A 15529-nucleotide genomic window follows, 5' to 3' on the forward strand; every position below is an offset into this window, starting at 1 on the left:
ATTTTATTCCCTTGGACGAATGCAATTAAATCAAGTAATCTTACAATTTCACTGCAATCATGACTTGAAAAATATGCATAGCATGTTGTTCCTGAAGCCCCCAGCTTGGTCAAGAAAATATCCTTCCCCCCCCCCCCCCCCCCATGGAAGGGATTTGCTACATGCCACCCCTCCCCCCTCCCCTACCCCTTTGAATTTTCTAGAATAGCTCCAATGCCCAAACATACCACCTCACGTTGTCCTGACAGTTACTGACAACACAAAAGCTCAAATGCTTGACACACTTTTTATCAAGTAAGTTGAATATGATCATCCAGCGAAAAGACTTTTGTACATGCAGGAAAAATCTGTCATACCAGAATTTTTTTTGTCTGCTCGGAATTATTAGGGCTAGAAACCAACGAAAACTCTGAATCAAAACTGATTCAACCAACAACAGATGTAATCATACACTGGACTTTTTATATATAGTTGTCCAAACTAAATAATCACTAAATTAATAAAAAATAAAAATGACTCATACATTTATTCATAAAATTATTTGTACAACATTATTTCTGACTTCAATCAAAAATAACACAATAACCATATTTTTAATATAAGAATACTGCCAACAGGCTACACAGCACTAATGCGTTTTTTAGTGCATAGGATGCCTGTACACCTGGACAATTGACAGTAAAAACATTAAGTAATGTTCAACATGACAAAGCCTCATGATCAAAGTGAGCTGTCTCTAAAATGGACGCCATAGGGACCTGCTCTAAGTGTCCATCAATCATAAACATGTAATCTGTAATAATTATTAAAATAATGTAATCTAAAATGTTATTTGTTTACCTACAAAACTCTTAATTAGAAACTCCAAGGAAACCTGTTTAGAGCAGGTTTGTGAGTCTTTGTGAGTCTGGTTAAATTGGAATTTGGAAGTGTTGGTTTTTTAAGAGATGGGAAAACCATTACACCCAGAGAAAAACCTCTTGGAGTAACAAGGCTTAAAAAAGTCCTGTACATTCGTCCGGGACAAGTAGTTTTTGGCCTCGGGCAAGTTAGTTTCCGGGCTAGCTACATTTTTTTTATGTGATCAGCATCACATTTCCCCTTATAATATCAATTATTGCTTTATTAGACAGAGTAGTCAGGAGAATTAAGGAAAATGATCACACAAGGTGAATTTAACTGATGCTTTTACAACATCTCCCCACTAATCCTACAGGAAATGTTCAGGGGCAACAAATGAGAATTTGAACTTTGAAGTCAGTGTTTAAAGGGTTAAAAGTCAAGAAAATCCTTAAGCTTGACATGGCAGAGATCAACTCAAAGTGTCTGTCTTAAATTAGTGAGATGTCTACAAGTCATGAATATAAAATTTGTAAAAATGTAATATTGACAATAACTATATATAATCACTAACTATTAGAATATTCAATATTCAAAATATACAGATGTCATGTCCAAAATGCTATTATCACTTTGTAATAGTACAATCACTAAGGGTGGGTACAATTTTAAGCAAACCAGTTTCAACTGCATCAACAATTCCATTGAATGTGCCAAGACTTGTGAGAACTTCATGGGCACCTTCCCTGAAAATGGCAATGAAAATTAAATGATACATGCTGACTAAGCCCATGAAATCTTTCGAGGTCCAAGTACATATCTCATGCATGTGTTCAAAATGAGGTAAGTTGTACCACAAAAAAATTTACAACAATACTTGGTTTGAAAGGGCTGATGTAAATTTAAGGTGACTTTTATTGCCTCAAAATTGCCTGAATTTGCATATGTACGTTCCTTTAATCTAATGGTAATCTGCAATAATAATTATTATGAACATTGTCAAGATAATTTATTTCATTTTCAGTTAACTATATCGAGAAAACAAGGCCAAAAAGTAAAATTTGTTGAAAAGCAGCAAGAAAAGCATTTAAGAAACTGTACATGTAGCTCTTTCAAAACTAAGGTAACAAAGCCACACATGAACTGCTTTTACATGTTAAATGATCATCGTTCTGACTCTTTTAGTATAAAAATTGTTGTTGTTTGGTTTAAGAACTGGCCCCAGTTGTTCAAAAGGTGAACAACGCTATCCATGGGATAAATTTCTATCCAGTGGATAGCACAATATTGGTTTCCCTAATATTACCCACTGGATCTGATGGTGACTTATCCGGTGGATAGCGCTATTCAATGTTTGAACAACAGGGGCTAGGAGTGTTTAATCAACGGCATCCATATGTCCATACCTTAATAACACATCCACAGCTGTCTCTTTCTGATAACTGATAAGATACATGACTGTCCTAAGTCCGTGGCACTTGATTGCATTATCTGTTGACTATACAAACATAATGCTAACATTGGAGCAAAAAGCTACCACTCATCCTTGAAAACAAAGCATCTCGTTTTATAACAAGTACCTTGAGGTGTGTCTCTACAATGCTTGGAAGATAGTCAATCTGAAAAAAAAAATGAGAAAAATTAGATATCAGCAGTGGTGGATCCAGGCGAGGTGGGCCCTCCTAAATTTTAAGACGAAACTGAGGCCCAAAAAATTGGGGGGGGGACGACCTCCCCTTATCTAAGGGTCTGGATGACCCCCCCCTCCTTATCTCAAGGTCTGTATCCGGCACTGACCAGTAAAAATCAAACTACCTTCTTACAGCGTCCAAAAAAAGTAGTGTCCGATAGCCCGGGGCTAGTGGATTTTACTATCGGGCTAGTGAATTCTGTTCTTAACTTGCCCGATGGGCAAGTGATGTCTTTTTGAGGAATTCAACTTACAGAAGAACTGTGGAATCAATTCTGCTCATCAAAACGTTTTTGGGGCTAGTTGAAATGACGTTTGGCTAGTATATGCTAGCTTCAGCTTGCCCGAATGGCAAGCTGTAAAAATGACTCTCCTTGCATCCCGCTTCTTAATACCGCCACAGCCACTTTTTATGGATGCAAGGCATGAGATTTTTATCCAGTTAGTGCCAGGATTTTCCAAAGACATTCCTTTTCCACCAAAGATATCTGAAGTTCTTAGCTTCAGATTTCAGGGAAGGAGCAAAACATTCACATGGAATTTCACATTGGTTCTGTGCAGTTCATTTTACTTACTGCACTTTTCAACAACATGTGAACTCTGAACTTTAAAAGCCAGCTTACAATAATTTTATTGTCACAGTGTTTTCTGCCCTTATCAATCATTATTTATTACAATAACAAGCAACTAACCTCAAAACTCAGAAAACTAATAAAGGGATTGAAATCCACCAATTACAAATGACAAACTATGACCTTTTAAACTCGTTGAAGCAAAGGTCTGTTTCGCTAGAGGTCCGCTAAGATGATTGATGGCGGCAATGAACAAAATGATTGACGGTAGTAAAGAACAAAAACATAAGTTGGCTTTTTAACTTTGGAGTTTTTTTGAAAAGCACAGATATCTTATACATTTGTGAGCTAGTGTAAGATTGAAGTTTTCAAACTGCAGGTGTGAACATGACTTAATAGGGAAGATTTGGCAGGCGTGGCAAAAATGAAATTTTTAATTTTTAAATCTAGTAAAATCTTACCAGGATTGAAGAATTTTGATGGAACTTAGCAAAGTTTCCAAGTCCTCTGGATACATGGGTCTGGATGGTACATTTAAAAGATTAATAATTAATAGTCATTTGCTTGGAAAAACTATAACTAAAAGGTAATTAAAAATACTTAAATGTTCCTAATGGAAAAGAACCCAAAAATAGCACTAAAAATTGATACTAAATAGTAATTCTAGTAGATTTTAACTGAAATGAAATGTAACATACACCCTCTAAAGGTTCATGTACCAGCTTAAATAGAACGAAACCAATCAGGGATTGCAGAATATTATTAATTTTTATCTGTGCTCTTGGACAAAAAATTAATATCACGAAAAAAGGACTGATTCAAAGGAAAAGACTCAATAAATAACTAATTCTATCATAAGATAAACAAACATACAAATGGCAATTATCAATAACTAAATTAGATTTTTATTTGGGTGAGTATATCCATAAAAAAGTACAAATAACCTGTTTTCAGGGAGCCAGTTATCTGTGCTTCATCCCTGAAGTTTGTGACATATTTGTAGCACACATGTCAAATGTATGGGGGCATTAAACATATAAAGAAATTAATTCTTATTAATGTAACTGTCGTTGTAGTTAATTAAGTGTCCAAATCCCTCAATGGTAGTGACCAGCCTATATCTTAAGGTTGCTATAATTTCCCTGAGAAATTGCACGTGACTTTTAATACACTTAAACAACACAGATATTTGTCATCTTTGGAAGGCTTTTTAATTTTGCTCTTATATATTGGCAAGTTACTAACTAAAAAGAAATTTTGTGCCTTAATTCACCATGTAAAATTACATCGGACCTGATACCTGAATATCTTTGTGTGCTGTGTGTGATGAGGTCAATGAACACATGGCTTGTAAACAATCCCGCAAGGACATCTAAAATAAAAATGATAATCAGCACTTCCTACATGCACTTCATACTCAAGTGCAAAAAAATACTTCACAAAGTAAAATTAATATGTACTGAAAGGTGAAAGTACTGCTGAACCCAGCTATTGCATGCACATCCATGTTAACAGGAGCTTAATTGCCTTTAGCCTTGGCTTACTTAAGGATTTTGTTCACAGACCCACAAGTTAGAACCACCTTGAATAGCTTATCAATGTACTGTACCATGAAAAAGTACTGCTCAGTAGCTTTCATTTGAATGGTCACACTTTAGGATTTCATCCACAGACTCAAAAGTTAGAACCACCTTGTACAGCATAATAAACAGTACCACTGGAAAGTACTGCCAAAGCCAACCAAAGAACTACATTTTACAAGTAGCAGTGACATATTATGTACCTTTTACAGTACAAAAAACAGTACCACAGGGAAGTAGTTGCTCAGTAGCATTCATTGATTGGTATAACTTCAAGATTTTGTCCACAGACTCAAAAGTTAGATTCACCTTGTATAGCATAATAAATATTACGACACAAAAAGTACTGCTTAGTGGAATGAATTTAGGGCTACATTATACCATGTCTCTAAATTGTTATGCCTGGTATATATAATTATATAACAAACCTGGTCTTGGTCTCCTGTTGCGAGGTTTGCAATCAGACATGAAGCATTCACAAGAACCTTGAGAAAGACAAATTGAAACTGGTTATATATAATAATGTTATGGAAATTACAAAAAAAATTAATTCTCTATTAAGTCCCCCTCCTCCCTCTCAAATAAGTCCCCCTATCTAATGAGCTCCCCCCACCATTTACAAGGAAAGAAAGATAGTAAGCTCCCACTCTCTTTATTAAGCCCCCCCACCCCCCCTTGACTGTAATCACGGCTGAAACACTTCACCAGAGACAGGGGTTTCAAGACAAGCCAGCGACTGCTGGAGTTCTGACAGCTACTTGATTGTGTGTTGAGGGCTACTCTTGTCATAACAATTAGCTCATGACAAACAATCTCGATTGTCGCAGCCGCCTACTTTTCCAGAGTTGGCTCCCTTCTTCAAAACATTTTGAAACCGCTGCAGAGATGCCAACCTCCAGAGATCCAGAATCTGGATACCGTCATCTTTGTTACATTAAATAAGCCTCCCTGTCAAATAGTAAGCTCTCCCTCTCTATTAAGCCCCCAATAAGCATGCTTGAAATAAAATAATAAGCCTCCCAGGGGCTTAAAAGAGGATTTATGGTATTGGACAACCCTCTTGTCACGAAATTTTAGAGTTCTCCCATATTTCCAACTATTGAAAGCAAGTGGTATAACTGACATACTTGCAGATTTTTTGCTCCCTTTGTCAAAGCTTCTACTAGGCATCGCCCAGCTGAGAAGTCTTCCTGAAGAGAGCAGAGACTATCATATCAAAAATTCATAAAAACTAAACATTTTTCATCATAAATTTACTCCAACCATCAATCACAAACATCGTGGCCTCTACCTGAACGATGCAGTGCCTCTGCCAATCTGTTCCCACAGACATCTGTGCCAAAATCCTTAATGATATTTCTTGAATCTAAAAACAATAATACAGCCAAACTTCCTGTAAGCCAACAACAAAAAGGTAAGGATTAAGTGGTCACTCGACTTACTGTTCCTCTTTGTAAGATGTTATAAGATGTTAAGGAGGAAGAGACAAGCAGAACCTAGACAGTGCACCCGAAACTCAAAATATTACTACACGAAGACACTAAACAGGAGTCTGGTCTACATATTTTCATATTTAATAACATTAATGAGCTGTAGTTTGGATTATATATTGTTTGATTAAAATTCACCTTTTCATCTTGTGCCTTTGTCAATGCTAAAATTCTTGGTAGAGCATTCCTGTTACTCTGCAGAAAAGAAAATTGCTTCTCATTTGATTTTATGTTAATTACTAATGAAAATTTAAGACCTGCCTTGTTTCACAGTACTAAGTGCAACCAATACTGATAATGTTCAACATCCATATAAACCTTAAACTAACTTAGAATGACTAGCAGACATTTTCTTCCAAGTATATCACTGCTAGACCACACATAAAGATGATTCATGAGTATATAGAAAATGATCACCAAAAAAAAAATGTCTTGATTGTTAAACAAATTCGCCTCACCAGCACCAAAGGAAATGGGATCGTTATACATTTCTGGGAAACTGCTCACCTACCCCTCCCCTACACCAACATTAACACTTACTTCTCACTTAGGGCGAAGTGTTGGCTTAGGGGAGGGGTAGGTAGGCAGTTTCCCAAAAAACGTGTATAATGATCGATCCATGAAATGTATGGAGAACAGTGCAGAGAATACAGGTATGAGGATATTACATTAAAAGGAACAAAACGCAAAATCAATGCTGACCTCTATAAGGGGTGCAAGGTTTCCCTGATGTTCAACTATGTGACTCAACGTCATCAAAGCAAGAAGTGCTAAGGCTTCTTTCATTGCGCATACAGTTAGAACTGGATCTAGTGCACCATCTGCTAAGGCTACAAAACAGAAAAAAAACAACCTGATTAGTTTTCTTTTATGCCTGAAAAGCAAAAGAATTGAAAACGAAAACATAAAGCCATTATATGTCCACCTTAAAACATATCCTTTATCTCAAAATTCTCTGATTTACAAAGAGATGGTCAAGTTTGATGTAAAACAAAAGAAGTGTCACTAAAATTTCAACTTGCTGGGTGTATAGTTACCGAAATGAATAGCTACGAAGTTTCTTTTAATCCTATATCTATTAATAAAAGTAGCCAGGGGTCATGTAGCAGTCAGGGGGAATCCCTGCAATGTAATGATTATGGTAAAGTTATAACCTAATGTTACACTCATTAAGTGTTTGGAAACTTGAACACCTCCTTTACTGACCTTGTGCTTTTAGTTCAGGTGACTTGCAAAATATCATCAGAGCACTGATCCCATCAATCAGTGTCTGCTCCTGACTCTCATTGACAGTTGAAAGAATGCTGCAGAAAATTAGTTAATGAAATCAAATTAGAATAGACCACACTATGGAGGCGGGTGTGGCCGAGTGGTTAACACCTTAAACTCCTGATCTGGGGGTCCAGGAGCCTCACCCGTCGCGTTTCCTTAGACAAGGAACTCTACTTCACTTTGTCTCTCTTCACCGGTGTATAAATGGGTACTGGCGACGTACTACTGGGGGGTAACCATGCGATGGACTAGCATCCCGTTCAAAGGGGAATGAATAGCAATACTCCTGGGCATGCTTCGTGCTAAGGAAACTGGGATAAGCTCCACAGCTTAATGTGGTAGCTAGGAACACTGAATAAAAGCTCAGCAATCACAGAGGTTAACTGGAAACAACTCTATGAACCACCATCGTAGCAATCACAGCGATCATTGCAACTGACCACTGAGAGATCTAGCCTTCAGTTCTAGGCTGCTTTCAATAATGGTCACTGCAATCCCCACAATGGTTGAGATCTCTGGCCTTTTGTCAGGGATCATTATGATCACAGTGACAATATTGAATTGAACTTCACTAAACAGCACATACATAGTGTATATCCTACCTACACAATGCTTTAATGCCACCACACTTGGCCAGCATTGAATGTAGCTGGGGATGAGTGGAAAGAATCTGAAGTCCTGAAGCCACTGCAGCCTACAATAGAAGCAACACAGGTTGGGGTTGAAAACAGAAAGATAACAGCAGAACTCTGATAAAACAAACCACCAAGAAGCTGTTGCCATTTATAATCGCAAGCACAGCATTCATAATCAACACGGCACTGGGATGGCATTCGTATTATTAGCCTACACTCTGAACAACCTTAGCAAGTCTCATTCAGTTAGGTTTTGCAGTGATTTTTAACAAGTAAAACTGAAAATAAAACCCAGCAGTTATTAAAACAAGGGTACATTCACACGGCACTGGACAAATTTTTTTACTGGCTGAAAAATTTGACAGAACACTTCATTCACACAGGACCATTCAATATTTTTGTTCTGTTCACATAGAAATTTGGACGACTAGGCTTCTAAATTTTCGTGCAGTTAAGGTGTTTCAGCGTGAATGGAACACCTAAACACACAGTTTTTCTTGAAACCGGTTGAAAATTTGTCCAGTGCCGTGTGAACACAGCCAAAAAGTGACCATAAATAAAGTAGATCTATATGAACTTACTTTTACTTCGTCATTTCCACTTTGACTGAGAAATATCAGTGTCTGGACTCCGCCCATTTCAACAACCTGATAAGTAAAGTCGACTGATTATCAACACATAGCCTCTGCCACAGACAAAGCTCAACCTCTGGTTAAGGCTGTCTGCAAATTATCAGCACTAAAATTGTGTCTCTGAGCCCCCACCCATGTACCAGGATTTGAGTATGCGTCATGATTGGGCCTGTTAGAAAAGCCATTGTCCATTTGCCAATCAGGTTGAGGGGAAATTTGAAATGCACTTCTGGTAATTTGTTGAGTCCGCTGGGTGCCAGAACAAGGATCTCGGCACTGCTTTGCAGACCAGACGTTACTAATCGGGGTTAGAGACTAACCCAAACAGTGTGCGATATCATGCTACAAGTGTTGTATAAATATCCATTATCCACAAAGACAAATCTAGGTCCTCTGAAACGAAAGGATTGCCACCCAAAGGGCAATGAGTTTGGAATGACATTTGGAGTCATTGTTCTATGCTTTCTTGCATGGATATCTAAATCCCATCATCTGCCACACTGTAGAAAATAGCTGGAATAAACACTGGGCTCCGCAGATTTTTCCTAAAATTTACCATAAGCACAAGACACATGGTATTTCATACAAAATCCAGACATAGATGTTAAGAAAACAATCGATGGGCCAATCCCATTAACTTCAGTTGTATCAGTCACGCCAAAGAATTCTTACATTTCACACAGATATTTAACAGCAAGTAATTTTCTTTCTGTAGAATTGAAAATCAACTCTTTCTCACCTTTGTTAGTGCGGCAGGGTCTTTACACAATTCTGAAAGACCTTTAGCTGCTTCCAGCTTGAATGACTAGGAAAAAACAGTACTAAAACTAGTCAATATTTGAAACAAAAAGTCTTCTTTACTAATATAAATTAACTCACAACTCACAATTTCTTGTTACAACCTCAACACAAAGTCAAGATCAACTAATGCCAATAAAGAAAGAGATCAAACTGGGGGGTTTGCTGTGGTTTGTTCTTTGTTGTCCAACCAACCAGGAACCATCCGGTAACCAGGAATTGGGTCATTAAGTTCTTACTTTTAACAAGCATAAAAGGAAGTAAGGCCTTATTAAAGTGACCCTCAGTCTTAATAAATGTCAAATTCACTCAGACAGCATGGAAAAAATTGTTACAAAAATCCAAATCAAAAACAAATCAGAGACTCTTTTGGACAAAAACAAGGAAATATTTCACATTAATCAATCTGTTAGACATACTGTAATATTTAACTCGCAATGTGAGTTTTTTCTGTGCCTTGAGTTCAAATTTACAGAGAAAACAACAAATCACAAGAAAAAATGGGGTAGAACCAAGGCATAGCATCACTACCATAAGAATACTACGATGGTACACTATGGTAAAACACATAAACATCTTTCCAAGAATGAAGAAAAGCACGCATATTGCTCACAATAATAACATGCCACTCTCCCTCCCCCCAACCTGGCACCCGGGGTATTAAGTTCGTTAATATAACCTCACCATCTGGAGTGACCTTGATTTGGTCACAAGAGATGTGACTTCAAGACAATTATCACAAATTCTCTCTGGTTCTTCAAATCCCAACTGTGGAAGAGGAACCTAAAAATTATGATATTATTTAAAAAATTATTTTTTGAAAAACAAAATCAACTACAAGTACTTACAGTATGTATGTGTGGGTTGGCATCCCTCTTCTGGCATAGAAAGGCTATGCTGTTATTGTTGAGAGCTTAAAAGCTCTGGGGCCCATGATTTCTTGAAAATCACGATAATTTATGGGCCAGGAAAGCTGTTGTTGTTTATATTCAAGTTTGAGGTTACAACAGTTTTGCAGATCTATAATTTATATGACAAACCTACATGTATCAGTTAACCCTTTAAGCCCCTATATCAACATGCATCTTCTCCTCACTGTTCGTCATACATTCCTTATGGTAATACTTGAAAGAATTTGTTCTAACATCACAACATTTTATCTTTGGTGATCATTTTATTCATTCTCATGACCTGTCTGTTTGATCAGACAGTCTGATTATTGGGAGAAATTGGATGTGAGTGACTATTGGGGCTTAAAGGGTTAACTAACTAAATAGACTGGTTTGCTAGCTAGGACCTGCACTTTTATTCTGTAGATTTTGATTTGAATATTAATTTCATTTCAGGGCCAAAAAGTTACCCGAACTTTGGAGAAATGGGCCCCTGAAATTAGGAAATTCAGACACCCCATCATATAAGTTGTGTGCAGACACTAAGATTTATTAGTCACCCAAGGCCAAAAGCAAGTCGCCAGGCTTCCAGGGGCCACCTGACATTGCCAGACCTCATCCCTGCCATGATATAAATTCGGTCAAAGATGGCAACTTATTCAGAGCATTCAGGGCACACAATTTGGTAAATGCAAAAATTCTTACTTTGAGCTGGCAGGATTTGAAGACAATCTTTAGTGGGCATGCATACTGTGCAAATGTGACTAAGTGCGCATTGTACTAGTGATCAGTAAGGGCATTCATCTCAAAGCTGGGGCAAATAGAGTGACATACATAGCCCTTTAACCCTATAAGTCCCAGTGGTGACCAAGATCAATTTTCTCCTAACCATATCCATCGATTGTCCAGAGATTAGGTTATAAGAATTAATAAATTGTTCACCTAAGAGAAAATGCTTTGATCTTTTGTCATATTCTCTCAACTTATTCTTTGAGAAAATGTATAGAGATCAGTTTGGAGAATTTGTATGTGGATATTGGGGCTTAAAGGGTTAAAGTGTCTTGTAAGAGAAAGATGCAACTGCTGATTTACCTTCTCATTACAGCACTTGCTACAAAGGACTTGGCCACACTGACGACAATGGTGTTTTCTACGAATCTGGGTGAACTTCTGTGAACAAAGAGGGCAGACCTGTGCAGCATCATCTGCAATCCACCTTTAACACAGTAATAATATTTTATTAGTAAAATCCAACTAGTGCTCGATCTAGTGGTCTATTATCAATGCTGCGTTCTGATCGGTTGAGCTACTACTAGGCTATATCTTATAGCCCACTAGTAGCGAAAGGTGCCGGCTTTTTGGCGGCAAAAAAGGATTTAAGTCTAGCTTTTACCTAGCTAGAATTTTTTTATTCTCGATATTTTTGACCAACAAGTTGGATTTTACTCAAACAATTATTCCTCTTGCCCTCATGGCCTCTGAGTCAATAGCCCATTTGGCCTTCGGTGAATCAGAGCCCATTTGGGCTCCAGGAATAATTAATAATTACACCATGAGCATCAACAGAATTTTTCAATAGGAAGTCCTGAATAAAAACCTACTTGAGCTGGGGGAAGGTACAATCAACAACAATAGAACATAGCTGATACACTTTGCCTTAACCCATTTACTGGCCAGTTTCCCATGGGACTTGGTACCCAGACTATCAATTCCCCAGAAGATACAACAATTTTCTAGGTGTCCATCTTTGCCTTTGAAACATTTTTGCCAACTTCAAAAGGAGAAAATGAAGCTTGTCCCTGCCCCCCACCCTCTCCAAGCAATGTTGCGCTGCTGTTGATCTGTCTGTCAGGAAGGGAGGGGTAAAATATTGATTTTCTAAAGAAATAGCTTATGGAAGGCGCGGGTGGGGATGAGGGGGGGAGGGGGTACTGCCATATATGAGCTTTATAGGTATGTGCCACTGTGAAGGGTAGCACATCCTCACCCAGAAATTCCTAAAGTACCTCCCCCCCCTCCGGGATGGAAGTACACAACTCAAGAGCCCCTAAGCGGCTCTTGCTCCAATTCAGCAATCACAGATGATTCTTGTCTCTTGAAAGTCTAAGCCAAACATCTGACAACGGTCCTGTTTTGTTTTCTTTTTTGGTTTGTTCTTGAAACTTACATTTTTAAGTGACCTTCACAGTTGTTAGTTTGTCCTTTTGCGACCATCTGGTTTTCAGTTTTTGTAGAAAAGAAAAGTGGTTTCTCCATTTCCATTTCCTCTTCTTTTTCTAGTATACCCGGACATTTGACTTTTTTGAAAATTTTGGTCAAATTCCCTGGTGTGTTGGCAGTTTAGATGGTCAAATGCCCCACTGGCTAGCACTTCAAAGAGCATCAAATCCCCCAATCCACCAGCGACTATTCAAAAATTTTCCCATGCACCAAAATGTTTATTCAAAATGTAAATATCCTACTAAACACAACCAAAATAGTCTTAAGTCTCAGAAAGCCGTAATATTGTTCATTCCAGAAAACCCATATTTAACAGGCATTTTCAAAGGCTCTCAAATGCTCCAACAAAACAGTGAATATAGGAGCAATGCAGAAAGAATTACAAAATCCTTTTGCTTGTGATGCTGACCAGAAATTTGACACAAAAGTCAAAATTATGCCCAACTAGGCAGGCCTCACTTTGGGTCAGATTCTCCACTGTATGGAGCAAAACACCAGTCAAATGCCCGGGGTATGCCCTGGTGGGGTGGGGGGGGGGGGGGGTAGCGGAGATGGGCGGTTATGGAATTGACTGGTAAATTTACCGACTTATCAACTTTTAAGACAGTTTAACCTTTGTCCCGCAAACAACCAAAAAACTGAAAGAAATAAGCTTAATTTAGTCACGGTTTTGATTAAATAGAGAAAACATTGAATCTTTTCTTGAAGCGTTTCGATCTGTTTTCAATTTCAGTTTCCAATAAAAACCTAAAAGCATTTAAGCTTAATTATTCAGTGAATTATTACGTGTTAGTCGACAGATAATAAGATCAATTTTGTAAAAACCAAAGAGGGTTCTTGCTGCACGGCCTCGATCAAACCCTTATCAGCGATAACTTGAAAATAACCTGACATAACAAAAATAATCACTTGAGCATTAGCTTACTTAAAGGAGCTTTGAAGTCTAGCTGGAAGGCTTCAAATAATTCGCCATTCTGACAAGTAATGAGAGAGTTAGGACGGAAACAGCAACTGTTTTGGCGGGAAAAGATCGTTTGACGATTCTGTTACTTAGTTTCTTACCTGGACTTCACTAGAAGAAATGGTATACTTGAAAATACATTAGCAGGACCCTCGGTTGCTGCAGGAAAAACGTCTCTGTCGTAGAGACGAATTTTGCTGGTTCCTCGCGCCATGTTGAACTCCTTTGTGTCCAGCCTACCTCGATCAGGTGATAGGATCATTGCGTGACTTACACAGTCACGCTAAATGTTGAAACTTTTTGGTTGGTTTGTTTGTTTGTGCGATCGTTAATAAGATTCATGATGAAAATAGTCATGACGCTTGTCCAAGGAACCGTTTCCCCAGGATAATTTTCATAGGGACTCCATGTATAGTGTTTAGGGAAACTGTAGCCTGCATTGGGAAACTAACATTGGTGTTTTGGAGGATAGGAAAGGACAGATTCCTAAACTTCCATATCCCCGAGAGGAGGTAGTTTCGGGCTTTTGGACAGTCTAAGACTTTTAGAGAAGTGGTCACACATGCAGGTTTGTGCAAGTATAAACCAGCGACAAGGTCACGTTGAAAAACTTTGCAGGTTAAATTTTTTTAAAAATTCAAAAATTCTATGCAGCTGACACAACGGCTGCGCGCTGCATTTGCACAATGATTGAAAAGGCTTGAAACAAAATCATTTGAGGTCGTTCACGAACGCAGAGCATGGCAGAGGTATCTCTAGCTGGTGATGAAAAAACGACAACCAAGAATTAATCTGGGTTAGCAGAAATCACGGTTTAAGAGAAGCCATGTATTTTATATTCCAGCAGGCATTACTTTGTTGAATTAAATTTTAATACCTGTCCAGTGACAGGTTAAAAATTTATTTCCTTGTCTCATCATCTCAAAACCCTTACAAACAAACCTGTAGACTGAGAGAATTAAGCACAGTCATTGTGCCAGAGAATGTTGTGATTATAATTAATTTTGATGATGGGCATATCCCACCACTTCGTGACTCATCACAAACGTGTTCAAGTTTTCCAAATCAGCACAAAATTTTCCAATTCTCACAAATCTCTTATTATTTTACCACCCCTCATACACGTATTTAGCTTGCAAACCCAGACGCATTTCTGACGACTGGAACTACATCTGCATTGACAGCCTAAACCAGCAACACTGCATGATGGTCAAGCAAGAAAGTTTGGTAGTTCATTCTTTGTTAATATAAAAAGGTTAATTAAAAAAAGTTTCAACATTATTGTTATCAATAACCATGTGAAGTTTATCTCCTTGACCTTTTAGCAAAATGTATGAATGCATCATAATATATTGCTGCATTGTTGCTTCTTCACAAAACACCAGTTCTTGATCATGCAGACAGATACTAACATCTTTTCTTTAACAATATTATTTTATTTTCAAATGGTGACGTGATATTCATCCAATCAAATTTATAAATCAGCGTACCATATATATATATATATACATGTAATGGTTTGTTTTCTAAAAGTGCTTGGGATTAAAATAAATTTGGTATGGCCTGGATCATTGAGAGAACACATTTGGCCCATCAACAAGTCATAAGACCAATATAAAATATCACTGCTAATATTGCTGCTATTTTTATAATGTTTTAAAGTCATTGATTTAATGTCAAAGGATTTCCATGAACATACTTCAGCAGTTTAGAGTGAAGTTTACATAATTCTTCTCCATTTGGTTGTTTTTTTTTTTAGTTGCACAAGCCCACACGGGATACGGTATAAAAATGGTTATTATGTTCATATAGGAACTCCCTCACTAAATAAAATGACCTGAATGAGAAATGCTTTAAAATCATGTCACATATTATATTTCCCTAGACGAATGCAATTAATTCAAGTAATCTTACAATGTCACTGCAATCATGACTTGAAAAATATGCAT

General features: G+C 37.6%; 1 protein-coding gene across 1 annotated transcript; it reads right to left on the reverse strand.

Annotated features, from left to right (window-relative positions):
* Window positions 1-500: 500 nt before the first annotated feature.
* Window positions 501-13800, reverse strand: LOC140924828 (uncharacterized). The gene is made up of 17 exons (XM_073374832.1): window positions 13682-13800; window positions 11492-11615; window positions 10194-10292; window positions 9451-9516; window positions 8661-8726; window positions 8047-8138; window positions 7379-7476; window positions 6875-7002; window positions 6311-6367; window positions 5974-6048; window positions 5810-5872; window positions 5111-5167; window positions 4403-4474; window positions 3564-3623; window positions 2421-2459; window positions 2247-2338; window positions 501-1586 (listed from the first exon to the last, which is right to left on the reverse strand). The coding sequence occupies exons 1-17, from the start codon at window positions 13792-13794 to the stop codon at window positions 1469-1471; spliced, it is 1419 nt and encodes a 472-aa protein (XP_073230933.1). The 5' UTR covers window positions 13795-13800; the 3' UTR covers window positions 501-1468.
* Window positions 13801-15529: the final 1729 nt, after the last annotated feature.

This window comes from Porites lutea, chromosome 14 (genome assembly GCF_958299795.1).
Source record: "Porites lutea chromosome 14, jaPorLute2.1, whole genome shotgun sequence".
In the NCBI taxonomy this organism is placed as follows: Eukaryota; Metazoa; Cnidaria; class Anthozoa; order Scleractinia; family Poritidae; genus Porites; species Porites lutea.

Bases quoted from the DNA above. Each gene is read 5' to 3' on its own strand.
- LOC140924828 (XM_073374832.1), bottom strand. From the start codon at position 13,794: ATGGCGCGAGGAACCAGCAAAATTCGTCTCTACGACAGAGACGTTTTT. The intron at 8,727-9,450 runs GTGAGAAAGAGT...TTTACTTATCAG, and splicing joins ACCCTGCCGCACTAACAAAG to GTTGTTGAAATGGGCGGAGT. The intron at 8,139-8,660 runs GTAAGTTCATAT...CTTCTATTGTAG, and splicing joins GTGGAAATGACGAAGTAAAA to GCTGCAGTGGCTTCAGGACT.